The following is a 27,557-nucleotide window of genomic DNA, read 5'->3' as shown; positions in this document are numbered from 1 at the left end:
TTTTTAAATAACGGTGATGGAACCAGGGAGGTCCTGGTCTAATTTCTCATACATTGTTTGGTGTATTTTTACATCATGATTTCAGTCATTCTTGTCATGAGTATTGAGAACTGTTGAATTCAGCCAGATGAAGAGTCCACCTAACCTCATATCCTGTCTTAATAAGTAGATACTTTTGGAAAAGCTGTACGGAGGCAGTCGTGCTTACAGGGTTTTTTCCATCATGCTCTTCTAGCCTTCAGTGGCTAGGAGACTCTTTTGTTTAATAGTTGCTGCTGACCTACTGAACAGAACTGCTTAATTCATTAAGTCATGATTTTTTGGATCCATGTACAGTTTGGGCCTTGCAATATCTAATGAAAATTAGTTTAGTTTATTATTACCAAAAAATGTGCATGCCTTCCAGTATTTATGTTATGAAAACTAGTGAGTAACTGTTTCCAACTCACCTTTTTCATAAAATTAATGACGTAATGCATCTCTATCCTATCCTTCTTCAGATATTTCTCTAATTCTACCATAACCTTTTTGATAATGGAATGACCAAAACTGCATACAGTATTTATAACGTGTCTGTGGCCTGAAGGTATACAGGGCAGACCTTTCACATTTGTTCTTTGTTAATTTTTAAATAATTCCTAAGTTTCTGTTATGTTTTTAAAGCAGCAAGTGTTTTCAGATTGCTTTCCTGGTGATTCTGACTAATACTCTGTGTATGTATGTATATATATGTGTTTTCCCTTCCTCTCTTGATGTGCATTACACTTACTGACACCGAATAGCCTCTGGCGTTTTATCACCCATTCAGTATTGAACTGTCCTCTGAAGCTTTTCATGGCCAGTTTTAATTTCCTCAGCCCAATAGTTTTGTGTAATCTGATTTTTTTTTTCTTTGTCCTACTACATGTATACTTTTCCACATTGTTTATGAATATATTGAAGGGCCCAGATCTCTCAGTTGAGCCTATGTCAGTGAATCCTGATACTTCCTTAGTGTGAATATTTTTGTTATGAAGAAAAGAATACAAGCAATATAAACTCTGATCTATAAAAATCACTTATCTTTTTTTCTTCTTCCTAAAATGAATTTTTACCATTTTTGTTTCATTGTTTATTTATGGCATAAGTAGATGCAGTTTTAATCCATTTTCATTATGTAGTTCAGCTTTTCAAAAAGGGTTCATAGGATAATGGGAAAAGGAGACAACAGAAATTCACTACTACTTGATTATTTCATTATTACATGTTGAAGTTTAATGGCTCTAACATTTTTATTTAATCGAAGTATGGGATTCTGGCAGATATCAACAATTGAGAGTGATTGTCAGGAAAAAGAAACTACTCTGTTTATTTTTTGAATGTTAGCACGTAAAGGTTGTCTTTGACTGTCTACAATCTTCTGTTGGCTTAATCCACTATGCTTACTTATTAAGCTATGAATACCTGCAAATCCTTTAAAGGATTAACTGTATCTGCCTGCTGAGCTTTCCAAGGCAGTTAAAAATAACTGCAGACTGATTCTACTGACACACTAAAAATTGGACCTACTCTACATTTCATGTTGGTTTTGCTGCTTTTGACAGATGTAATACAGTCTGGAGGTACTTAAATGTTCTATGAAGATTGGTTGACCAAGTGCTCTTGAAACCCTTGTTATAACTAGCAGCTGTTTTCCCTTACAGCCCATAAAGTGTCAGCATTTGCTTTGTTTTGTGAAAAATGCCAGTGACCAAGGGCACAAGGTGGAAACCCAAGTTCAGCTTAATATCAATGCATGAAATAAAGGTATCCTCCTCTGTAGAAAAGGCTGTGACTTACATAAGGTGATCTGACCACTTCTTGCAGTGCAGTTCTTTATGATACGACTTTTGCTAGCTGCAGTTGGAAAATGTGGATCTTTTCCATATTTACAGATTACTGTTATATTCTGTTGTATATATAACAGATACTGTTATATTCTAATACAGTATAAGCATGTATGCTTGATGCTGCTGGGTATTATTAGGAAGGAGCCAAACAGATGACATTCATTGTAGTGGAAGCCTTACAAGGAATGTGCAGTTTCTCTTGGTGCTCCAGAGGGTGCATGAGACAGCAGTACATTACAATGTGTATGGACTACCTCTATGCCCTATTATTCCTGCTGCCTATCAGGGAAGAAGGGTTGGCCTTCACCTGCTTCCTTGGTCAAAGAAGTTAAATTGTGGAATATATAAGATGGAAATGTTGAGACAAGGCTTTTCACTTTTCATTGTCTTTTTCCATCCATGGGATCTGATGAGATGTATCTGTGGGTGAAGTGGCTAAGTCACTACCCATCATATTTGAGAAGTCCTGGCAGTTTGGTGAAGTTCCCACAGACTGGAAAAGGAGAAACATAACCCCCATTTTTGAAGGGGTGTGCGTGTGCAGAAAGACCGGGGTAACTACAGGATGGTCTGTCTAAGCTCTATGTCCAGCAGCTCCACTCTTGTGAGACGCCCACCTGGAGTACTGCGTTCAGCTCTTGGGGCCCCCAACATAAGAAGAACATGGACCTGTTGCAATGAGTCCAGAGGAGGGCCGTGAAGATGATCAGAGGGCTGGAGCATGCCTCCTGTGGAGAGGCTGACGGAGTTGGGGGTTGTTCAGCCTGCAGAAGCAAAGGCTCTGGGGAGACCTTATAGCAGCCCTACAGCACCTAGAGGGGGCTTACAGGAAAGCTGGAGAAGGACTTTTTACAAAGGTGTGTAGTAAAGGACAAGGGGTAATGACTTTAAACTGAAAGGGTAGTTTTAGGTTAGGTATGAGGGAGAAATTCTTCACTGTGAAGTGAGGTGGCGAGACACTGGAACAGGTTGCCCAGAGAAGCTGTGGATGCCTCATCGCTGGAAATGTTCCAGGTCAGGCTGGATGGGGCTTTGAGCAACCTGGTCTGGTGGAAGGTGTCCCTGCCCATGGCAGGGGGGTTGGAACTGGATGATCTTTAAGGTCCCTTCCAAGCCAAACCGTTCTATGATTCTGTGGTATTTTCTCTCTGAAGTCTTGTACTGATACAACAGAAATTCCAAGTTGCAAAAGGGTGTCGTACATACTGGTATTTTCTTGTTGGTAAATGACGGAATACTTGATGTGGATCCTTCTTTGTTACAGTGATTCCTACCTTCCTTAACAGATTCTATAGGTTTCTGCAGAAAACGAGAAGTTAGAGTGTACGTAAAAGCTGAAAGTGTTCTAGCAGTTTTAAGAGCTGAAGGAACATGGCATAAAGCTACTTTGCTGCCAAGTGATAGGCCTCAGGCTGAGTAATACTTAGGCAGGTGCATGAATCCTTCATTTATTCTGAAATGATGAAGGAGGAACATTGAAAACTAAATGCAGTGAGGTGTAGGTACTTACAGGGGGCAACTGTCAGCATTGCTTGTAATAAACTCCTGACCGTAAAGCAGTACATACGTGGTACTTGGGTCTTGACTTGCCAGCCACCTCATCAGAGTGTAAAGCATTGACACAAGTACAGAAGGAAAATTGGATTCATCAGTGTGGATTCAATCTTCAGTCCCCAAATAGTGTTTTACACAGAAAGGCTGCTAAACTTCTTCAGAGTTTAGCTACTCCAAGAGCTACGTGGTTGTTACTTAGTTACTTAATTATTATGCTGGTTGGCTGTGGAAGGCCTGTAGATTTTCCTGCTCTTCAAAGTATGTAAGCAAACTCTGCACAATCCAAGCTGAAAGTTCTAGCTGGGATACGATAAGCAATTCAACTCCATTAACATTAATATGTACTACTTTGTCTAAAACATTTTTGAACACTAATTAAAGTTGCTGAGGCAACTTCATGCTGAGCTAAATCAGGAGATCACACTATCCTTTTTATTAGATCCAGCTAAGGGAAGTCAACAAAAACTTAGGAGAGTGATAACATTTTAAACTATTTTTATAGTCAATGACTGCCCTATCATGTCCTTAGCCTACTTGAGGAATTGCCACAGTTAAACAGAGACATTGCTTGTGATATTTCAGTGATGTCTCTTAGAACTAGTTGCGGAATTTCTGCAATGCACTATACAGGCGCTAGATGACACAGACTTACCAGGTAGATTATATGCTTCTACCTATTTCAATGCTAATTTTTCTGATTAGGCATATATTGCTTAATGTGTGTTTTTACCTCAACTTCATGAAAAACTGTCAGGTTAAATTTTACTCAGTGTGTATTTTGGAGGGAGAAAATGAACTTTTACAGGTGCATTTCCTAATAGAAACTATTTAGTACTGTGGTTTGAATAGAAGCTATCATTCTTATGTTTTAAATGAGAAATGTTGTGGAACCCAAGCTTATCAGATTTTTTCCGGAAACTTGCTGGTTTGCTGCCAGCTCATCTACCCATCCACCTGGCAGGCTGCCCAGCCTTCCAAAAGCTGCAGCTGCCTCTGCGTCAAGGATGGCAGCACTTCCAGGCCCATAGGCTCCAGAGCGGGCAGCCAGATGGACTTCCTCTCAGGTACCACCCAAAGGGTCACCATCATCGTGGGGTGATGTGCTGTGCAGATGGCCTCCCAGCAGGGTGGTAGGCTAAGGAACTTTCAGGTCTGGAGTTGTTTTATCTTGTGCCAGCTTTTAATAGTTTTCTAAGAAACTGTTTTATAAGTGGACATCCTATTTCTGTCACTAAGGAAGACCTTTTGTCTGCAAAAGGAGATGTATGCATTTAACACATCGTAGTAGTGCTGCTTCCAAGGTTCATGTAGAAATGACACAAAATGCAAAAGCATGTCTAGAGGAATGTTGCTTTTTGAGTTGGAATTTGGCTTCTAACAGAGCATTAGGTTTTGTTGGGTTTGGGGGTTTTCTTTTTATCTTGACAGATGTTACTGTTTCTCCTACAAATATCTTATTTTAGATTCAGTCAGACCGCAGCCATATCTTGAGGACTAAGGTGCAATTTTTGAATCAGTTAGACATTCATGTTAGTTAATACACCCTTGGTATTAATAATGTATTGTGGAAGGACTGCAATAATAAGTAAAAGCTGATAAATTTTATGTCAATGTGTACATGGGAGTTGACCTTAATGTTTTTTCTCCCATCTTTTTTGTGCTGAGAACAGTACAATTGAATACCATAGAGCAACACCAGTGAAATTCTGGGGATAGTAACTCTTCACATTTATATAAAAGTAAGTGCTAACCATTACTCAAATGGTTTAATAAATAATAAAAGCACTCAAAGGAATTTTGCTTTCTTTTTCTGATAAATCTTCAATAGTTCATGCGTTTTAAATCGCTTGTTAGAAAACTTGTCTTTCCTAATGGAGTTCTACTCTCAACAGTAAATCAATTCTACAGTAGTAGGTATGATTGGAGAAGAACTACTTTTTCTGCTCCAGCTATTGCTTGTAGATTGCTGCTAGATGCCATATAAATAAATAAATAAATCTCTTTTACTGGACTTAAATAATGTTATTGAAAGAGACATGTTAATGTAACAAAGCAACTCTGATACACCAAATATTTTACAAACTGTTGCCTGATGATACTTTTATATATATATATAATTACCCTCAAGGAAATTTAATGAAGAATTTTTAATTAACAAAATACACTAGAGCATAAGCTAGTTAATATTTCTTATCATTAATTTGTCAAATAGAAACCATGATGCTATAAAAGATGAGATTCTGATAGATTTTTCTGCAGCTTAGTAACTTTTTCAGCAACTTTTCTTAGTACCTTTACTTCATATCTTGTCCCACTAAAGTTAGTAAGTCCATTCCTGTAGTTCCTACTCAGGTAGAATAATGGTTTCAGAATCTAGGTGGATAATCTTTTAGTTATGCAGTGTTATCTAGCAGTGCAAGAACTGAAGAAACAAACATTGCTGCCTTTGATTAAACCAATGGCTCATCAAAATCAGTACAAAGGATGGCAGCGCTATTTAAAATTTAAAAATATCCAGAAGGTTGGCCTTGTTGTACATTTAGCAGATGCTTCCAATGAAATGTCTGAAATGAAACCAAGCTCAATTGGTTTGTCTCTGTGCTGCTGCAGCTCTATGTGTATTGAAAGCATTGGAGCTATGCTAATAATAAAATCAGAATGAAACAAAGATAAATTATACAGTTTCTTGCTGAAATGGTGACAAGTAGTTTCTCTTTGATTTTATTATTCTTTTGCACCAGTAATATAAAAATTTTGTTAACATGTTTTTCACAACATTTACAGGTTAAAAGTATTTGCCTAATTCCATTTTTGCTTACAAAGTTAGTAGTAACATGCTTATATAAAATAGCCTATGATGGTTATATCTTCAGCTACATACTGGCATAGTTCCAACTGCATAGCTGTTGGCTTCCTGAGGATTAGATACAAACTTAGTTAAGCCCATGCTTAACTAACTGCTTTGTCAATCTGTCTATCTTGTTGCTACTAATATAATATAAAATCTATGAAATTTGGTTCATGCCGATGTATGAATGATTCTTTAATTGTTTCTATATGTTCCTTGTACCCAAAAAGGTGGTTGATTTACTTTTGTTCCAAGCCCGAAGACTGTATCCTCTGTGACTTCCATAGTGTTACGGGGTGTGAGCATGTGTGTGTATCTGTTCTCAAAAACTATGTATGGGCCTTTTGCCTAACCAAAACTTCTGTAGTCAGATAGCCTGCATTTCAGAATAAATCCTTTGTAGTGAATTTGCTCCCAAATTTATGCTTTTTGCAGTAGATATAAATGAAGTAATCTTCTTTTGTGGCTTTTGATTTAAATCACTTGATGTTTATCACAGTTATTGATACTGATTTTCATTGGTTTTAAAAAGGTTTACAGCAAAATACTGCATTCGTCATATAGTAATACAGTAATAGTACCAAAGATTCAGAAAGTGAATTACATAAAAGCTATTTTATAGCCTGAGACTGTCACCTCATATACAAAACATAAAAGTTATTACACAAAGGAATTCGTAATAAAATTATGGCTGTAGGCAGTGGCTTTAACAAACAATATAGGTTTTCTAATACTTAATAAGCTAAGAGATTTTACCAGAAGTGTAACCTCATATTTCTGTGATTTATGTATATTCTTCCACAGAATAGCATTCATCTACAATAAGATTTTAGTTGGGCATTTATGCCTGACCAAACTAATGAGAGTGCTATTAGACTGTCTAGAGAGCTATGGATATATTTAAATAAAAAGATTTGTAAGTGCTCTAATTATCTTGATAAATCAGGAGCTAAGAGTGACAATGTTGGGATAGAATAGAATAGAATTAAAAAAATAAGTATTAAGCATACATTTCCTTAAGTTTTCATTGCTAAAAATTTTGACCAGCATGTCCATGTATCTCTTCATATTTTTAGTATTTGCTAGATGTACTGTAGTTTGCCCTGGCATATGTGTCCTGTAAGGCAGGGGACAACAGAATCAAGAAATAAACATCTGACCATGTCACAAATCCAATTAACTCTGACAAGTCTAGTAAAGTCAAGTGAATAACAAAGCAATGCTGTCTGGAAGCAGCTTTGTATTTTAGATTGTACTGGAGATGGTAGGACACCAGCTGGACAATGCAAAAATACTCTGGACAGCTGAATTTTCTGCATCCACTAAGACCATCTTATACCCTGACAAGGTCACAGCACTATAGTATTTTCAAGTGTCAGATCTTATCTCTTCACTGTTTCTAAGCAGCAGAGAGGAGGGAAGCATTCCTCTTACAGAATGTAAGAGATGTGCTAATGTCATTAGAAGGTAATGCAGTGAAGCAGAAACCGCAGTTAACATTACACAGCCTCTCCTCAACCACCACCACAGTTGGTTATGATAATAACCTTCAGTAGATTTCAGCGCAATAATCCTCAGGCAGAAATGCTGGTGATTGCCTAGTCCCAGGACCTATGCATGTTAAAAGTGGTTTTCCTTTTTCTAGCTCCTGACACATGTAGTTATTCTGGTTCCCGTTTAATGAAACCAAACAATTAAATGGTTGCTTCACTGATCTGCTGCATTCGTTTGTACTTCAGACTCAAAAATACGAGTGAATTTCCCATCTCTAGTATAGCAGTGTAAATCTAATGAAACTCTTCGCAAAATTATTTTGGATTTATCTTGAGCGTAGAATCCATTCCCTGACCTTCTGACTAGAAATGAAATCTAAGTTCTTCACTGCATGTTTCTGCATAGGAAGGAAATACATACTGCATTTCCTTTACCTATGTAACTCAGACAATGCTATATTACACCTGGAAGTTCTACAGCTTTGTCTCTCTTGTCACTCAAACCTATTTCCCAGTTATGCAGTAACTTCAATTAGAATGCTCGCTTTCCATTTACACTTGAGTAATGCAAGAAATTTTAGACCATCAAGTATTACACAATATTCAGTATTATCACTGTTAATTGTCAATGTTATTTGCAGCTCATAATAACCTACTTTTCTAGTTGTCAGAATAGTCAAACATACAGTTTATCAGTTCTAGTATGGGCTCTAAAACTGGAACAAACAGCTGTCCTCAATTTTGGAATGGGGGAAGGAATGTTTTCTTGGGAAACAACATGAGAGTTGGGGTTAGCTCATATCTTGCAGCTAGTTTGCAGCTGACTAGCATTGGAAATTTCCCAGCATTTTTCTAATATTTCTATTTCATTGAAACTAAAATTGTATTAACTTCAGTAAAGTTTTCCAAAGGGTGATTTCTCAGGTTTAGAGTGGGATTTCTGTTCTAGAAATAAATACACACAATGACTCAGTGGTTAGGTTATTAAATTATTAGATTTGGAGGAGGGAGCTGAAACTGTTTCCTCTCTCCTAATTCCACGTGTTTGCATGCACTGCATCTTTTGAATCTTTTCCCCCTGCAACTTGAAGAGATCGGAGTTTTGCTCTCACACAGAGGCCAAAAAAAAGTAAAAACTTCCAAAAGTCTGTAGTGCCTGTTTTCTAGTTAATCTTAGTGTTGGTCCCATCTTTCCTGACACTAAAATTTAACATGGGCTAAGGTGAACAAATTAATTTTAAGTGTCAGAACGGTCTCTGAGGTCAAAGAAAAGATAAGGAAAGAATAAATAATGTGCAAGATGGCTTCTACAGAAAATGAGAAAGTAAACATATTCTGCTTCTACATTTTTCTAGCTGCATTTAAACCTGATCTTCCTACAGCTTTGGACACAAATAGAATTTAGCAAATGGATATATACTGTAGATGCAGCACAGGCATATGCTGACATACGATTACTGTATGTCAGTCCACAGTGATTCTCTAGCTCCTGAGACATGTTTAGTTCTTTAAATAGCTTTCCATCTTTTTAACATTTTGGAACATCTGACTATTGTCATTATGCTTTTTTCCTCCTTCCTATGAAGCCACATGCATTTACAACTGAGATTAGGCAGAAAGGACTAATTAAAAGAAGCTTTCATAATAATCATAAAATAGCTTTCAGAGATTACTACTATAGTCAAATATATTTGGAACTTGAAGAGCCAACATGAACTATTGAAACAAAATAAAATCTACATTGATCTTTATAAGTAAAGAAAACATTACATGGATTGGGATTTTTGTCCTGGATTCATCTGGGATCATATACTATATTTTATTCCTGGTATGTAACACAGCAAGTTAAACTGTAATATGAAGAAAGAGAAAACCTTTGTATTTAATCATGTATCATTAAATTCTGAGATTTTGATTTGAACTGGAGACCACTTTAGTCGAAGCCTTTGTCTCTCACACAGAGAACAATGGTAGCTGCCAACAGTGTTTTCTTTTGGTTTTCACAACAAACCAACAAAAAAATGTGAAGTCTTCATATGATCTGCAGATGTGCAGTATGAAAGCATTTAGATGTGAGGTTTACAGAAGCCTACTATTTTAGGCAAATGTTAGATAAGCAAATGTCCTATCTCAAAAAAACAACTCCATCAGAATGGTCTTAACATCTTTCAGCATTTTGTATGACAGTATATTGATCAGTATTTTGTGTGTCACACAAAATACATTCAATCCTATGATCTTAAGTTCCTAAAAGTTTTGGAGGAAAAAAGACTTTAAATTTACTTAAATGCCTGTAAGAACTTTTTAAAAAAGGAAGCATAATGAGAACATACATAAAGATTCTGCTGCACTGTGAAGCTAAAAAAACCCTGTACTGAACACATTCTTTGGCTTTAGCACCATCTCATATAGGCTTTATCAGCAAAACACTTAATTTGTATCTTTAGTGAAAAAATAATTGCTTTATAGTTCTCAGGAGAGAAACCACCTCTTTCTGAATGCCTGGAGAAATACTGAAAATAACTACCATAAATAATTAGTAAGAATTTACTTTTTATTTTCTTTTCAGATTTATAATTCCCACCTGGAGACGTAACAATTTCTTAATAAACTCCAGCTTCCTAACTGTTGCAATACCAAGGACATCAAGCATTAGACTTCCTTACAGTGTATGTATCAGCTTAGGCCAGTACAGGAAGAATTCTTAAGATTGGGTTGAAAGAACCAATGTTTACTCAATGCCTCTGATTTGACACAGGTACATTCGCTTTCAATTTCTGCATCTCAGAAAGGGTCAAAGCACTCTGCAATATAGAAGGGCATAAGGCGGTGCTTGACACATTAGGCATAAACACATATGTCATGCAGACATCCTACTGTTATGAATAAATCAGTTTCTGCTTGTGCTAAAAGGCACTGATGTAATCACAAAATATTTTAGATACCTGATCCTTTTGCTCTTAACTGTAACACTGGAAATTTTGCCCCTCTGCAAATTAATCATTGGACTTTAGTATATTTCTGTTGAAATAAAGGCCATTCTGTTGAGTGTTTAAACGGAAACCAAAGTTGCATAAACTTTAGGCTAGCCTCTACAGGAAGGTAAACAACCCAAAATGTATGGTGATATGTGTATGTTTTTTCTTCCACAACCACCTTGATTTCCACAGTAATTGTAATTGGGTGCGCAAATTTCTTCTGGATGACACTGGAAATGAAAAATGACAAAGATTATGTAAACCCATTTTTTGTTTCTTATCCTAGGAAAGCCTTACATGGCACAATTTGGGTGATCCCTGAAATTGAACCCATTAACAGAAAAGATAATGGTGCTATTATGAGAGCCAAATGGAGAGAAAATCATAACGGTACCATATACCAGCAAAATCAGTGCAGATCTAGAATGTGGGAAGGGGGAAGTAAGTGATGCCATGAAGGAGTTATTTATCAGGTACTATAATATAAGGAAAAGATGAGCACCTCTTTTCAGGAGGGGAATTGTAGAAATTTATTGAGGATATTGTGGCATCATTCCTCTAAATCCCTTATGCTCCATTGCTCTCTCTGTTTCTCGGTGGTACCATCCTGCACTCAGAAGCTTTGCACCCACTTATTCTCTTTCCACATCCCAATGTTGATGAGGTCTTTTTTTGCCAGTCAAAGCGAATAGACTTGTTTATTATGATAGGCATGTGTTTACAGCATTACTGTATTTTGTGGGATAATTTATATGAAATACTGGAAATTGTGATTTCTCTGTGAATCACACAATTATAGCTGTCATAAAAGCTGAACTGCATCCTTAGACCAACTTGCTTAGAATTTAAGTAATTTCAGTCTTTGAACAGGAGGGAGAAAACTAGTGGAAGGCAATGGGTAAAATCCTTTCTTCAGTGAAGTTAATAGCAAAAAAAACCCAAACCCACCAAACTTTCCCCTCAGTTTTAAATTCAGTAAATTCCATCTGTGATAGGTAGTTTGATTGGGGTTTTTTAATTTATTTTAAGTGAGTGGATTCATTACCAGATTTGGGTTTTTATATCAACACCTCTAAGCTGCTTTATGAAGCATGATATAATGATCTTTGTAGAATCATTTATATAGAAGTTGTAGGCACAATGTCAACAAAACTTATGAGGAGCGGCTGAGGGAACCAGGGTTGTTTAGCCTGGAGAAGAGGAGGCTGAGGGGAGACCTTATCGCTCTATAACTACCTGACAGGAGGCTGTAGCGAGGTGGGGGTTGATCTCTTCTCCCAAGTAACAAGTGTTAGGAAGAGAGGAAATGGCCTCAAGGTGCACCAGGAGAGGTTGACACTGCATATTAGGGAAAATTTCTTCACTGAAAGGGTGGTCAAGCATTGGAACAGGCTGCCCCGGGAAGAGTGATAGAGTCACTGGAGGTATTTAACAGACGTGTAGATGTGGTGCTTGTGGCACTTAGGGACTTGGTTTAGTGGTGAGCTTGGCAGTCCTGGGTTACTGGTTGGACTTGATGATCTTAAGGGTCTTTCCCAACCTAAACACTTCTGTGATTCCAAAGGTCCTGTCTGTCTAGGCATTTCTCCCAGGCTCAGCATCTGTATTTGACTGTGAGCAAAGCTGTCACAGTGGGAAGTGCTGTCAGAAAGATATTCTGCCTCTCTGGTTTTTTTCTGTGAAAGCAAGGTGGAAGAAGGCCTTACTCAAGGTATTTTCCTGGCGCTGCTACTGTGGCTGCAGGGTGAAGGCTAATATTTCTCCCCTGCACCACCAAGCAATGTACATTCCAGCATCAGAGTGAAGAGCATGATCTGAAACAAGTAAAACAGTGTCATTTGGGAACTGCAAGAGTGAGAAAAATCAGAGGACTTCCTTCCACAGTGGAGGCTGGTGTGAAACGTATTTGTGTGGGACAGGTGAAAGGGGAACTTGCTGCTTTCTAGATGTGGTTAGGTAAGTTTTGTGAGGTAGCTTTACTTCAGGGAGTTTCAAAATGTGTAACAGGGATGTGTGGTACTGGACCAATTCCCACCTGATGCAAAATAACGTCTGTGTGAGAATGTCCTGGAGATGTGAGGAACCTCAGCACCAGCCATTTAAAGCTGTCAGTCTGCTGCTGCTCCAAGTGAATTGCCAGAGCAAACAGCCTGTGCTGGTTTATTCACTGCTCACAGAGAGAAAGAAAAATAAAGTAGTTTGTGATGCACCGTAATTTTCCAGGAAAATATATTCCATAGCACTCAGAAAGCAAAAATACTGTATGTAAATGAGATTCACAGCAGTATATTTTATTGACTTTGAGAGACAGATTCAGAAAAAGAGGATTACCAAGCTGAGACTAATAGCTGCATTCAACATACTCCAATTTACACTAGTTTACATTTTAAATAAGAACTCCATCTGTAGTGGGAAGACAGTACTTACACACGCCTCAGTTTGTTGTGTAGTGCCACCTAGGGGTACTTTAAAGTACAAGCTTTTAAACTGTACAGTGGCAAAGAACAGGAAGCCCTATTAATAGCAGAGAAAGTATTTCTTACATTAAATCATTAGTATTTTGAATTTACTAGGCTAACAAAGTGCTACTGAGGTTTCCATACTGTTGTGTCTGGAAAAAGAACTGTAAATTTCACAGTTCCTTTTGGAGCTGGCCATACTCCTCTCTCTTCTGTAGTCTGGCAGTGATTGGGGATGTCACAAATCCTGATTTTCTCCTCTACCAGCCAGGTCTGCTCATATGACCAGTGGAGAGGTTATCTACGTCTGCTGCTGCAAGACTGGGTATGAGATTGCTGTCTTGCTGGGTTTGTGTCTGCAAGAACATACAACAGCCTTGAAAAGTTTGCTTTGTGAGGACAAAATCAGAGAGGAAACCCTGGCCTACTTCTGCTTACTCAATTCTACTAAAGGAAGGTGCTGTATGGGGGAGGAATGAGATGCTGGGAGTACTCTCTGTCTGTGAACAGATATGCTTCATTCCTCCTGAAACTTTCCACCCCCTGCACAGCACAAATCACTGTCACTCCTTTTGGCTTTTTATTTGGCCTAGAAATGGGCAAAAAGAAACCTAGAAAAATCTGCCCATCTCTGTACCATGTTTGTTTTTTCAAAATGAGTTTTGGGCTAAAAACCTGACTTGTGGTAATTTCTTTCCTGAAAAACTAAAACTCCAGGAGAGGTAATATTTTAGAAGTGTTTTTTTCACACACTTACTCTCTCAAAGGGCATCTGATTTTATTCTGTCTTCCACAGCAGATGGCGTACCTGCCTCACTGTGACCAGAGGCTCTTTCTGTGATCTGCTCACTTGGCAAGATCTACTATGCCTCAGGCAGAAATGTAAATTGTACGTACACTTAGTCCAGAAACTCTCTCCCCTGTCCTTAGAGGAAGGTAGCAATATTATCACAAAATTTTTGAGGGAAAAAGTCAACATTTTTGATTGCATGACTGAATGCTTGAACTGTAATAGAGGGCAGGTGTCTTTTCCCTTTCCTCAGTAAGCAAGATTTTATTATTAACAAGAAGGGGGGCAAGACCTGATTTTGTGTTAAGTTCCTTTTTGAAATCATCCATACTGAAAAAAATTAAAAGGCCAGCTGAGAAAAAAATGCTTTGTTTTTCTCTTAGAAATAGAAAAAAAAAATATTTTGGAACCACAAGCCGCAAACATGGCGAAATGATGCTGGAAGATATACCAAAGATTGCTGTAAGTACCCCGCAGGTAAACAAGCCCTGAAGTACAATCACAGCACAACATGTGAAGCAGACTCTTATGACTGTCCTCTAGATGTTTTGATGAAGAAGAGTTGAGGAGCTGGATCCAGGGCTGCCATACTTGAAGCTGAATGAGCTTTGACAAGATTGTTAAAGAAAAGATGCAGTAGGGAATAGTAAATTCATTGTGGTGCTCATCTTGATGCCGAATGTGCCAGAACAAGCAGACTCCTGCTTAGGTACTGGCAATAAACACTGTACCAAGCCTGAGAGAGAGGGAGATGTACATTCACATCAGATCTGCATTAGACATTCTTGCTCCATCACTCAGGGTGGATTTTTGGTGGCTTTCTTGTTTTGATAAAAGTCAGAGACAATGTGCAGTTACACTAGTAGTACAGTGCTTTTGCCTTTATAGGTTCTATGGTTTACCAAAGAAGCATGGTTTATATATATATGTGTGTGTGTGTGTGTCTATAAATACACATGTAAATAAATGAAATGCCAGCATAAATAAAGACACTAGTAAATATATACATATTAGGAGGACTTGATATTACAACTTTATTGGCAAATATTCTTGTCCTGGTTTTGGCTGGGATACAGTTAGTGGTTTTCTCAGTAGCTGGTGCAGTGCTGTGTTTTGGATTTGGTGTGTCAATAATGTTGATAGCACACTGATGCTTTTAGTTGTTGCTGGGTAATGTTTATACTAAGTCAAGGACTTTTCAGTTTCTTGGGCCCCTCCAGCAAGAGAGCTGGAGGGAACACAGCCAGGATGGCTGACCTGAACTAGCCAAGGGGATATTCCATACCACGATCAGTTATATAAAGCTAGGGGAAAAAGGAGGGGGGAGATACTCAGAGTGATGGCGCTTGTCTTCTCAAGTAACCTTTTTGTGTGACAGAGCCCTGCCTTCTTGGTGATAGCTGAACACCTGCCTGCCCATGGGGAGTGGTGAATGAATTCCTTGTTTTGTTTTGCTTGTGCGTGGCTTTTTCTTTACTTATTAAACTGTCTTTATCTCAACCTGTGAGTCTTCTCACTTTTACTCTTCTGATTCTCTCCCCCATCCCACTGGGGCAGGGAGTGAGTGAGTGGCTGCGTGGTGCTTAGTTGGTGACTGGGGTTAAACCACAACAATTCTCTGATGCAGATATGGCCTAATGGTCTGGGCCAGCAGCTATTTCTTACAAAAGAAAATACAACAAATTCAGAGACTTGGAATAAGATACTTATTCATAAGGATTGCAGGATTCTCTTATATATGTGTGTGTGTAAAAGGAAGTCTGAAGATCAGAGTTTAGTGAACAGGAATTAGAGAAGTTATGATTAATAGAAGTCATTACACATAATTTGGAATATTCAGAATTTCAATTACAAAATAAAAAAGAATGATCCTGATCTTGAAATTCCTGCAGCAGCGTTTTCAGAATCTTTCATTTTACAGGGCCTGGCTCATTAAAAGCCGTGGTGGTTTAAAGGTGTTCAGAGCTGGTGTGGCAACAATGTGTTTCTTTCTTTCCAACTGTATCTCTCCATTAAACAAAGTATCAGCTTTCCTCACAAGCCTTACCTCTCCCAGGTGCTGACAGTAGAGTTAGGGAAAACATTGTAGCTGGATTGCACTAGTAGCTGGATCCTACTGCCAGAGGACTAGTAGGAAATCCTGCTTCCACACAATCACTTCTGCCATCGACTTCCCCAAGGACAAATTTTCATCCTCAAATTGTTACCTAATGCACAAGAGGCATGCAACAGCTGCAGTATGCTTGAGATACTCCGGACTTTCTGGACAAACATTGTCCACTGGCAACAAGGTCAAAATCATGTAATGTAAAACCTGTTAATCGGAATTGGGTATATTCACAGTTACTGTCCCAAGCAGAAAAACAAGTCAATGTTTAGCAGAAATAAATGAAGAAGGGGGGAAGTCTTAAGAGAACCACATCTGGAGAAACAATACAAGAAAGTGTTCTCCTATTAACAGATGACACAACTGTGGTAGCAGTGTCTTACAGGAACCCCGCTGTGACACAGGGGAAGCAGACAGAGAGCACCGATGATGAAAGCTCACATTCACAGAGTGGCAATTAAGGGCAGCTGTCCCTGTGCCTCAGGAGCTTGACTCCGAGGGACAGAAACACAGGGAGCCTGCTGGTGCCCCAGTTGGAACGCCCCAGGGGCCCCTTCTCCTCACCTCATCCCGCCTCCCACTGTATATAACACCGGGGGTTCCAAGGAGAAGGTGGCTCCCCCAGATTCACCCGCAGAGCCCCTACCCAACAGTCAGAACAATATATGGCTGCCGAGCCTACAAAGATACGTCTTAGCAAAGGTGAACACTCAAATACTATATATAGGGTATCCAAGTCATTATAAACATTTAAGAATGTTTAATAGGTATGATGCTGCCAATGTCAGTTATCCCATGTCTGGTACTTTAATGACAAAGATGACAACACTACAAGTGCCAGTTGGACTCCTCGGCCTGAGGAGGGTTCCTTTGGCCCCAGCGCACCGGGTCGCCAGGACGGTGCAGACCTCGCGGTGTGAGACCGGGCTGCCCCACCGGCGCTCCAGGGACCCTTAGCGAGGAGCGCGGCCACCAGGCCCCCCGCCGGCGGCTGCTGCTGGGGCGCCGAGCACCGCCCCGCCGCTCCCGCTGGGCTGACAGGCCGTATTCTGCCGGCTGCCGCGGCACCGGCTGGGGAGAGCTGCAGGGAGCCGGCGGGTCACGGCCTCCAGCACGGGCTGCCCCTGGGGTAAAGGCAAAACACACTAGAGACAGCGGCCGACGCCTGCCAGTCCGCTCAGTGCGGCGGAAAACCGGGAAGCATCCACACGGGAACGGCCCGCGCCCTCCCGCAAGCCGCCGCCGCGACCCCAGCCCCTCGACGGGCGGCCGGCGGCAAGATGGCGCCCCCGCCCCGCCGGCCCCGGACAGGTCCCGCCGCGCATGCGCCCCGCCGGGGAGCTCAGCGGCGTCCTGACGTCAGATGCGCGGTCCCCCGGCAACGGCCGGCGGTCGCGAGGCCGCCGGGAACCCGGAAGCGGCGGGCCAATAGGAGCGAGCGGCGCGGTCAGAGGGGCGGGCTCGGCCCGCGGAGGGCGGCGGCGGCGGCAAAGTAGTCCCGGGAGCCAGCGGCCGGTCTGCGGTGGCGCGGTCCGCACTCGGCACAGCGAGGGGAGGCTCGGCCCTAGCGGCGCGCTCGGACTGCGCGGCGGTACCGCGCGGCGGGGGAGATGGCGGCGGACAAGGCAGCGGGTGAGTGCGAGCGAAACGCCGCGCGCCGCCGTCTACGCCTCAGGCCTGGGCCGCCTGGCGCGGAGGAATACGCTCCCGCGGGGGGCGATGAGTGCCGGTACGTCCCGGGCGGAAGGAGGGGGGCATGGCAGCCTGCTCGGTGCTCTTCCCTTCCGCCAAGGAAGTAGTGCCCCCGCGGCGACAGGGCAGAGCTGCGGGCCGGGGCGGCCGGGGCCGAGGCGCTGGCGGGGCCCGCCGCCCGTGAGCCTGCGTGCTGGCGGGTCACCGGGTGGGCCGTGCGGGGCCGGGGCCTGCCGCGGCCGGGGGCGCTGAGCGGTTACAGCCGCCTGGCCTGCGCGGGCGCTGTGGCGGGGGGGGGTGTCTCCCACCGCCGACGCACCACACCGCAAGTTGAACTTCTGGGTTGATCCGTTAAACCGGGGCTCTCGGAAGGCGCTGGGGAGATCCGAGCGCTTCGCCCGGCTGCTTGTGCGCCACAGTTCGGTCTGATTCCCGCTGAGCTGCCGCTTTGGTTTCGGGGGATGAGTGGGCCGTCCCTAACCTCGGGCCTGAAAAGACACTGTAGAGGGAAACCGACGAGATTACAAAATAAATAATTTTCTGGTAAACACCCGAAATAAATCTCAAGTGCAGTTGCAGCGTAACTCATTAGCGTTTGTAAGCTGCTGCTGGCCCCTTCTGCAGCCTGCCCGGGCGGTGGAAGCCCTGTGTGCAGGGGGCCCCTCCTCGGGGATGGGGAGCAGGGAGGCCTGAGGGGAAGCCAAGGGGATCTGCCTGTGCTGGTCTCCCTCAGCCCACCTTGTTTTTACATGGTGGGAGCATTATTTAAAACTGCCTTAAGCATTTTTCTCCGGATGCTAAATATGAAACTCACCCGCATCTGGAAAAGATTGTGGGAAAAATTGCTGTAGTGCACTGAATGACGTGTAGTAAACTATCCTGGGTTTGTTTATAAGCACTGTGAGCGTCTCCTAAACGATGTGGAAAAAAAACGGCATTAAGTTTTTTATAGTTTTTGCTATTGTTCCTGGAAGTGCTGAAGGAACTTTACAGTTGTACTTTGTTAAAAGAAAAGTATGTGCCCAGATGAAACAAAGATGGGAGCTATGGGAAGATATTCTACATACTGTACTTGTTTATAGCGGTGAGTTATAAATAACTTTCCCCTGAGAAGTGTTTGCTTTTTATTGTACAGTGTTAAAGAGGTCTAGTGTATTTATACTAGTAGTGGAGTGCTTCACAGAAAAATGTAGTCTTGGTGCCACAAACTGTCATTGTCTTATAAGGGGTGAATACTGACTGGTCTCCGTACCCTTCAAGATGCTTTTGGAGCAAGAGTCATGTAATGTGTTCTTCCCCTTCCAAGGAATAGATTATCCCCCTGCCTGCAGAGTTTGGAAATAAAAAATAATTCCAGAGATGCTGTGGTATTCAACAGCACAGTTCATGCATAATGTAATTTATGGGGCCTAGAAGCAAAAGAGCTCGGGAGCAGCAGTCCTTGGAGATACAGAGAACAGGTATGAGAAGGCTAATGATTGCAGTCACTCTCTAGGTATCTTCTGGTATGTGTATGTGAGAGATTTGGCTTCTTGTTGCTTACATGGTATTGTGGCAGCAACCTGATGAGGAGAGCAATCTCCCTTTTCAGGTGGCAGACCCATGCTTTTACTTGTTCTCCTCTCATTGAGCCCGTTTTCCCAAAGTTCTGCTGGTCACCGTGATGTAACTTCTCCAGCAGGAACAACTGCCTGCTTGTGCAAACCAAACAAGCTTCCATGACATTGTGTTTCTGCTGCTCAGCCTCAGGATTGCTAACTAGGAAGATAATTTCCTGGCTTGCTGCTTTAGCTTCAAACTCAGTGCAACAGCTTCCTCCAGATCAAAATCTGAGCAGTTGATTTTTACATCCTTTTCCAGGTTGCCCCTTTTGCCCTTCATCACTAGCCTGACAAATATTAGTTTTAGAGTTGTTCTGTACTTGTGAAAGTTGGACAAAATGAGAAGTTAAATAAACAGATCCATGTGTAAGTGCAGTTTACAGAGAGAAGTTGAGTCCTGTCATTTGTAAAGCAGAGAATCTGCACCGTTTCAGATATTTCAGCTGATGATTGTAGCTACTGTACGGATAGGAGCACATCGGTAGTGACTGGTGTGCCATGTGTTATCCATACCACATGCTTCTGCCAAGAATGCTGAAGATCACTAGATTTGAGTGAACAAGTGGCACGCTGTATTTTTTGCCAGGAAACAATGCACCTACCTGTTTAATTTTCAAATGCCTCAGGAAATATGGAAATAATACTTTACTTGCAAGCACCTGATGTCTATTTGCAGCCAAGAGAGCAAGAGCACTTTTTTCCTCCCCCCCCATTTAAGTGGAATTGGAGGGTCGTTTCAATACCTTGTGCCAGCCAGCTTTTAGATGACTCCTGTCTGTGAAATCTCTTGATAATAAAGATCAGCTGAAGCAGTAGATCCTAGTCGAAACAAGAGTGGCAGGATTGCAGTAGATTAGAAAGACCTTTAGCTCTTCGACAGGTTTCAAGTGTGTTTGAGCAAAAAGGACAGAGTAGCCAAAGCATTTTTTTTTCCCCAAAGGAAAGGGCTATGCTGTGAACTGTCAGCTGAACTTTAGTTTTATTCTTTCTTGATAAACTTCCAGCTCAGGTTTTGCAAATCTGCTTTGTTTGTTGAGTCATAGTAGTTGCAGTTAATCAGATTGCAGCCCTAAAACTGGCTTTATAGGAGAAGGAACAGCTCTGTTTTCGCTATTGTCCCCAGTTTAATTTTGGGTTTTTTTAACGTACCAGCAGACTTAGAGACAGTGAAATCTGTGGACTTGTCCTGATGTTTCCCTAGAAGTATATCAAACAGCTATGTAAGTGGTGCTTTTTATTACACAACTTGGACAACAGTCTCTTTGGTTTACCGTTCAACTGAAGATGTTTTACTTCAGGAGTCAGGCTTCCATAAGCCCCAGATTCATTGGAGATGCTTGTTTTACAAACTTGTGTACAATGGCAGTCCTCAGTAATGCACTCGGTAGCTGCTGGCACTGAGCTAGGTAAGCCTGTACATGAGGAACTTCTTGACCAGGTTGAGTGTTATCAACTTCAAAAGTTCTAGAGTCTCAAGTCTCTCCGCTATGGTTACTTTTACTAACAATCTGAAAGGCACGCTGAGCAAGTAAGGCAGGTAACGTAACAGTGTCAAAGTTTGAGGGAAGGTGTGTTTGCTTATTTGCTGCTGTTCTAGAGGTGCTTGGAGGGTGATAGCTTGCTGTTCAGCTGCACAACCACAAGATTTAGAGCAGGAATCAGATCTAGTCTATATTTAGCTTGAAGGAGAGATGATGCTTATTCCTTTCCTCTTGCTGTGGAAAACCTTGGCACATCAAAAATTTTCTGAGCTTTTTTCTGTTTTTATTTTCTCTCCTGGCTTTCCCTTTTGAGGAAAAGGCAGTGCAGGTGGTGTTGATCAATGCCTCATGCGCAGCCAGAGTTTATAGCAGGTGCGTGCTGTTCTGTAGCCCCTGAGTATCCACCCCTCCTGAGTACTAAAATTGCTGAATCCTGAATTTTATCTAAATCACAGTGGATTACTTTGACTTGTAGGTGTAAGGTGTAAGATTGTTGAGATTGTAAAATCTCGATTTTGTCGGCATCTTGATGCAGGATGATAGTCTTTACAGCTCTTGCTCAAATGTGTTATTGCATAGGGCAATGGAAGGGATCTCGCTGTCTTCCCAGAAACAATCTGTGGTAAAAGCTTATTAAATTGATTACTGCTTATGAAGAAGTCTTTAATTAGGAATTGTTTTAACTTGGACAGGGAGCTCAAGGACAACTGTAGCGAACAGGTGGTGTTTATCCTGAGCCCCCTGAGTATGCAAGGTGTGGGCAGGACCATCCAGACAATAAGTACTGTGTGCAGCTCTGTCATGACAGTAACTTCACCATGCTCTGGCATCTGGCTGACATCCCTGGCGTGTGTGAAGCTTACAAGTCATGAGACAGTGCATGTCTGCACTTGGCATAAACTTAAAAGTTTGCATACACTAGGTATGTAAACTGGGTTTGTTTCTCACTGAGTATAAAGGTGGGCAGGCTGCGGGACTGGGCCGGCAGCCTCACCTATGGGTGGATGCAACGCGCAGGAATTTCCCAGTTACTGAGAGACTCCTGGCACAGGCTTCCCAGCCAGAGTGTGGGCCTGGATGGTGTTATTGAAGCGGTAATTGGTGGTGTGTCCTTTTCCTAGTCTCTGTAACACTTTGCAGTAATGATTTGATGCTTCGCTGCTATTAGTCTTTTATTGTATTGTGCATAATAACTGTTTCTTTTTGTCATACTGCATGCTGTTTTCCCCTTGTTGTAATATAATCAACTGCATTTACTCTTGTATTTGATTTGGAGTCCATTTTTGCTTGGTATCCAGTCAGTCAGCAAAACACAAGCACAAACTATGAATAGATTACTAAGTCTGCTTTTTTATTACTGTGAATGTTAATTGATGAATCTTCTGAGGTTTGGTTGCCCCTTACTGTTGTTGTTTATCTTATACTTGTAAATTTTCCTAGTCATTAGCAGATGATACAGTTATATTGGTGATGATGGGGAATGGTTTTTGCAATGGGGCTCACAGATAAGTGTTTTCATTTGTTCAAAGTGAAAACAAAATTAGCAGAGTTTGTGACATCTGTGAATTTTAGGGAAGAGAAAGAAGGTATTGAATTTACAACTATTAAGATAGCAAAAGGTAGGTTAGAGCAAAGTTTCCACTGTGAAATTCAAGAAATAATTTTCTGTAAGAGTGAAAAGCATTGCTGGTATAAAAAAAACATTAAATGATTTTTGTATGTTCTGGTACATGAGTTAATGCTTCTAGAAATAAACTCTCTGGTGTTGTGGTTGTGTGGTGTTTTGGATTGGGTTTTTTTCCCCTCTAGTAGTTTGTGTTCAGCACAAGGAAGTGTCTTGTGGGATTTTTGTCAGCTGCTTTGACATGCAGTGTCTGTACTGTGGTTTTTAATGCAACTTCACCGAATTCTTAATTATGTGATGACAGAAGGTCTCAGTAGGCTCCTTTCTGAAAAATATGCTCAATAGTGACTGAAAGGTAAAATGTTAGGAATTCTATGTAACAGAAATTGAAGAGAATTAAAACCTTATTATACTGCTGTATAAATGCACTGTCGTAATTGCTACATGCTGTTCCTGTCTTAATCTGCAAAAAGGACATAGTAGAATTGGAGAAGATTCTGGGGAAAAACATGAGGAAGATGCAGAATAAACTGTGTCTGCTTACCTCAGAAGAGAGATGATTCAAAGAAAGCTCTGTACGATCAGGAGTGAGGCTGAAAAGGTGAATAGGCAGCATTTTTTCATGTCTTGCGGTGTAATGACTAGAGAGCGTTTGATGGAGTATATTGAAGAGCATCAAAGTATAGAGAGCTTTAAATATATATATCAGGTCTGTCAGTGATAATTAACAATGATGGTTCGAATGCAGCCTCTTATTTAGGGAGATTTGCTCTCCCAAAGCAGGGAGCGGGGTGGAAGTTCCAGTGTTTATTGTGGTTTTTATGTTGTTCCCTAAAGCATCCCTTGCTTGTTGTTTAGGAAGCAGCATACAGGATGCATGGGTTATTATTTAACGCAGTGTGGTACTTATTTTACGATGTGTGGCCTTCACTGGTAATTTTTGTGCAAATAAAGACAATCCTAGTATGTGATTGCAGCTTCAAAGAGAATTGGCAATGCATTTTAGATTTAACTTGCAGGACTTTGGTTATTGGTTGAGCACAGTAATATACCTAGGGTTATTTGTATTTGTGTGTTATGGAGAGAAATTCACCAGGTGAAATTTAGTAGGTGAAACCTGAGGTGTTTTAGTGTAGTAGGGAGGCAGTGCTGCAGTTATCTGGAAGGTTACTTGTACTGGCAGGAGGATCTTGAAAATGGGAAGAAACAAAATTTTAAAGCTGAATAGGTGTCATCCATCTGCAAACTTTCTTGTAATCTTCTGTCCACTTTACAGATCAAGGTACTGAGAAACATGAAGGAGCAGGTACTTCTGGGATTACTGATCAGGAAAAGGAATTGTCGAGCAGTGCGTTACAAGCTTTTCTGGTAAGACAAAGCCAAATATTGAGACACCTAATTTACCACATAACTGCTAAGTGTGCTAAAACAGGAAAAATAATTGTATAAGCCCAGTTGCAAATGTATTAACAGGATGATACAGCAAAAGTAGTGCTAGTTGTGTTATAAAGCCAGCATGTACATTTTCTATCTGCTCTGATCTGAGAAAACTGAAAGGGGTACTTAAATATAGCATGCAAGAGTGAGCGTGTTTAATCTTGATTCTCAAAACTTCACAGCCTTAAAAGCTGTATAATGAGTTAATTAGAAGAAGCAGGCTGCTTTTCTGTGTCAGCATTGGAAATGCGTGATCTCTCTGAAGAATTAATCTCTTCAAGGTAAAAATGTGTTAAAGGGTTTAAAAGAACAACATGTGTTTAAAAAGCACCAGCCAAACAAACTTTATTTTAGCATCTTGCTGTGTTCTTTCACAAAAAGCATTGTATACTGTTCTGTCACATTGCATTAAAATATATTCTTCAATGCATAAAACCTACAGGCATTATTTATTACCTGTTTTGAGTTTCTTGGAAGATTTTTGTATTTTTTTTTTGTCTGTTTGTTAGAATTCAGATACCGGTGTTTCTGTTTACTTCTGTCTTTGTAGTGTCTCCTAATTTTATTTAGTGCAGCAAGTGACAGGAATGATAATTGCTTTTCCTTTCAGTTGTTGTATCTCTGTCTCCACAATGCCTTACATAATTCAGTTTTGGATGTGCCTTTTGAGATACCTGCTTGTATGTTTCCCTCATTACTTTTGTTTTGTCTGGAATGTTGTTACAAGAAGTGCATGTAGTTGGTCCTTAAGCTGACAGCAGCTGATGATGTTCACTGATGGCATCTTCAGTGCTTTCTGGCTCACTCTTTTTCAATAACTTTTTTTGCTCATTGGCGTTTGATCCTGAGAACTGAAGGCACATGAAAGGGTCATCTGATTTCTGCTTTGCCCGAAGATCTACATGCCAAAAATACTTTTGATCTGCTGACGACTTCATCTTTTAGTTTTATACTGGTCCAGTGTATCTTGTTTTATCTCAAGTTTTTTCTTGCTTTAAGAGCTCCCTAAGTTCACAGAGTTGTGAGGTGGTGACATATGTGAGCAGAATTAATTTGGTACCTTGTTTGCCAATTTTGCTTGCTATTGAGCTGCTGTAAATAGCTTTGTGGACTGCCTTGCACACTGCTTTATTATACTGCACTTTCAATTTCAGTCTTGATAGAATTACTGTAAAGTTGTATATTATATTCTAGATCTTGTCTAGTAGAGTGGTGTAAAGGACTTTCAGCTGAGGAAAAACATCACAAAATAAGCTGAGCATTTAAGGGGGTTGAAGGCTTTTACTCCAGCTGTGGTCAGAAGCCTTGTGGCTGTGATCTGAAAGCTACTCCTGTTAGAAGAGAAGCTCTGAGTGTGAATGCATGAAGAAAATCATTGGGAGATGAAGTGTCTCAGTTAAAGAGTATGCCACCAGTTGAGTTGCAAGACCCTGTGTTTATGATCACTAGGCAATCCATGCTGTTGTTACACGTTGATGATTTATGGAAATATGCGTGTCAGTGTCCTGCTACCTCCCTCTGTAAACTGTATAACTGTGCTTACACGGGAGACTGAAGGAACTGGGATAGTTCTGTTGAGAGTATCTGCAGAATGGTAGCTTTCTGGGGAAGAACAGAAGGACTGCAGAAGCTTTCTCTGTTTTAGTTCTTCCCTTAATAAAGGAAGTTAGAAATTAATATGCTTACATGACTGACCAGATAGGAAGTAACCCTGGTACGGAAGTGGTGAAGGTGATTATTTCTGTATAGGAATTGAACAGTAGAAAATGAAGGATCATTTAGGCTTAACATAGCTGAAAGAGCCTGGAGTTCTCTTTCGTTCCTTGATGCCACTAAATTCCTCCTGCACAAACACAGAAAAGACTAAAACTGAAAGCAGAAAGAGGTGAGCCATTCTGAAGTCCTTGCTTATTCCTGGGGTCAAAGAGAGGGATTTGTTGATTAAATCGCATCTCAGAGGAGCATCATGTTTGGATCCTAGTTTCTATTTAGGCATGCCTAGGTGATTGAATACTTCATTCAACAGGTAAAACTCGTAAAAGATATTATTTAAAGCCGTGCTGGGAAAATGACACCTTCTTTTTCCAACTTGTCTTAAGCTGACTTCCACAGGCTAAATCGCAACTCATAGTCTCTCCAGATGAAGAATAAATATAAAATGATGGGCTGGGACTTATGTGAGCAACCACTCCAGATGAAGAATAAATATAAAATGATGGGCTGGGACTTAGGCGAGCAACCGCAGCCACTCAGTGTACATGTGATGGGGAAAGATTACAAAAACGGAGGAAGTAAAGAATCTTGAAACTCAAAATAATATGATGAAGAGAAATCAGAATAACACTTCATGGGATTTCATCACCTACTTCATTTGTCCTTCCTCCACAAAATGCTTTTTGAAGTTTGGATATGACTGCAACTTTTAGAGTTAACATCTCATACATATTAATCGCCATAAACAGTGAAGTATTGGTGTAGACATTTAGTTTGTTTCACTTGCTGCTGGTAAAGGGAGTACTGCTTTGCTCTCTAAACTTAAAGAGGATACAGACTTTAAAACTTAGTAGCCTGCTAGTTTAAACCTTTTATCTTCTAATGCATGTTTTTGGTATGTGTGCGATTTCCAGGCTGGGAACTATGATACTTGTTTACAACACCTAAATACCCTTCAAGACATAAACAAAGATGACTACAAAATAACTTTGAATACTGCTGTTGCCGAGTTCTGTAAAAGTAACCAGACTACAACAGATAATTTGAGGCAAACCCTTAACCAGCTGAAGAACCAGGTAATGCAAACATATCAGCATGGTATTTTTATTTTGAGTACTGTGAACGGTGGTGAGATCTTCCAGTGAAACAGGTTCTGCCCCTTGTCCCCTAGATTTAATAAAGGAATAAGATAAGTAGCATTGCTTTTAAACCTCTGAGTCTGTTTAATCATTTAGGGTGCTGATTTTATAGTTACGTTTGTAGTTATTGTTGAAATTGAGCTGAAGCTGAAATGTTTCAGAGATTATAACTGTAGAAAGACCTGTTACATTTCTTCAATAGAAGGTTCCTTAACCTGAAATAGTTTGTAAAATGATAAAAAAGTGAAAATGTTACTTTACTACTCAATTTCAGAGCGATTTCCTTGTCTTTTTTTCTTTTCTGGATTTATGTGGAACAACAATGAAGTTTATTAGCTTATAACTCTTACTGACCTATCTTTAGATAGATTAATACCTTTGGATTAAAAAACTCAAACTGGACACTGTTTAAAATCATAGGTATTGAAAGTTTAATGAAACAAGTGGGTTTTCTTTCAGGTTCACTCTGTCGTTGAAGAAATGGATGGTCTAGATGACGTTGAGAATAGTATGCTGTACTACAATCAAGCTGTTATTTTGTATCATCTGCGTCAGTATACTGAGGCTATATCAGTTGGGGAGAAGTTGTACCAGTTCATAGAGCCTTTTGGTATGTAGACAAAAAGAAGAGTTTTGCTCATGCAATAACTACAGAAAGATCATTCAGTCTTTCTCACTGTCAGACAAGTGATTTGTAATTTGCCTAATACGATTCTGAAAAAGTGAGTTTTCAGTAAGTAAAATGCTTTTACTTGTATTAAGACCAATAACTG

The 27,557-nt window shown here is 40.6% G+C and overlaps 1 protein-coding gene across 3 annotated transcripts in view; it reads left to right on the top strand.

Moving 5' to 3' along the window:
- The first annotated feature begins 16,729 nt into the window (after positions 1–16,729).
- The window catches only part of CNOT10 (CCR4-NOT transcription complex subunit 10), a 37,240-nt gene continuing 26,412 nt past the window's right edge, over positions 16,730–27,557 (top strand). Inside the window, exons 1-4 of one of the 3 annotated variants that reach the window (XM_080387221.1) lie at positions 16,730–17,826; positions 23,772–23,863; positions 26,560–26,721; positions 27,244–27,394. In XM_080387221.1, coding sequence (XP_080243347.1) covers positions 17,421–17,826; positions 23,772–23,863; positions 26,560–26,721; positions 27,244–27,394 — 811 coding nt within the window. In that variant the 5' untranslated portion in view covers positions 16,730–17,420. Of the gene's footprint in view, positions 17,827–18,387; positions 18,874–23,771; positions 23,864–26,559; positions 26,722–27,243; positions 27,395–27,557 lie in introns of those variants that run through there. The other 2 variants (XM_080387223.1, XM_080387222.1) reach the window with 2 other exon arrangements.

This window comes from Falco punctatus, assembly GCF_963210335.1.
Source record: "Falco punctatus genome assembly, chromosome: 4".
Classification (NCBI taxonomy): Eukaryota; Metazoa; Chordata; class Aves; order Falconiformes; family Falconidae; genus Falco; species Falco punctatus.
The sequence above is the reverse complement of the archived record's forward strand: the minus strand, read 5'-3'. Positions and strand labels throughout refer to the sequence as shown.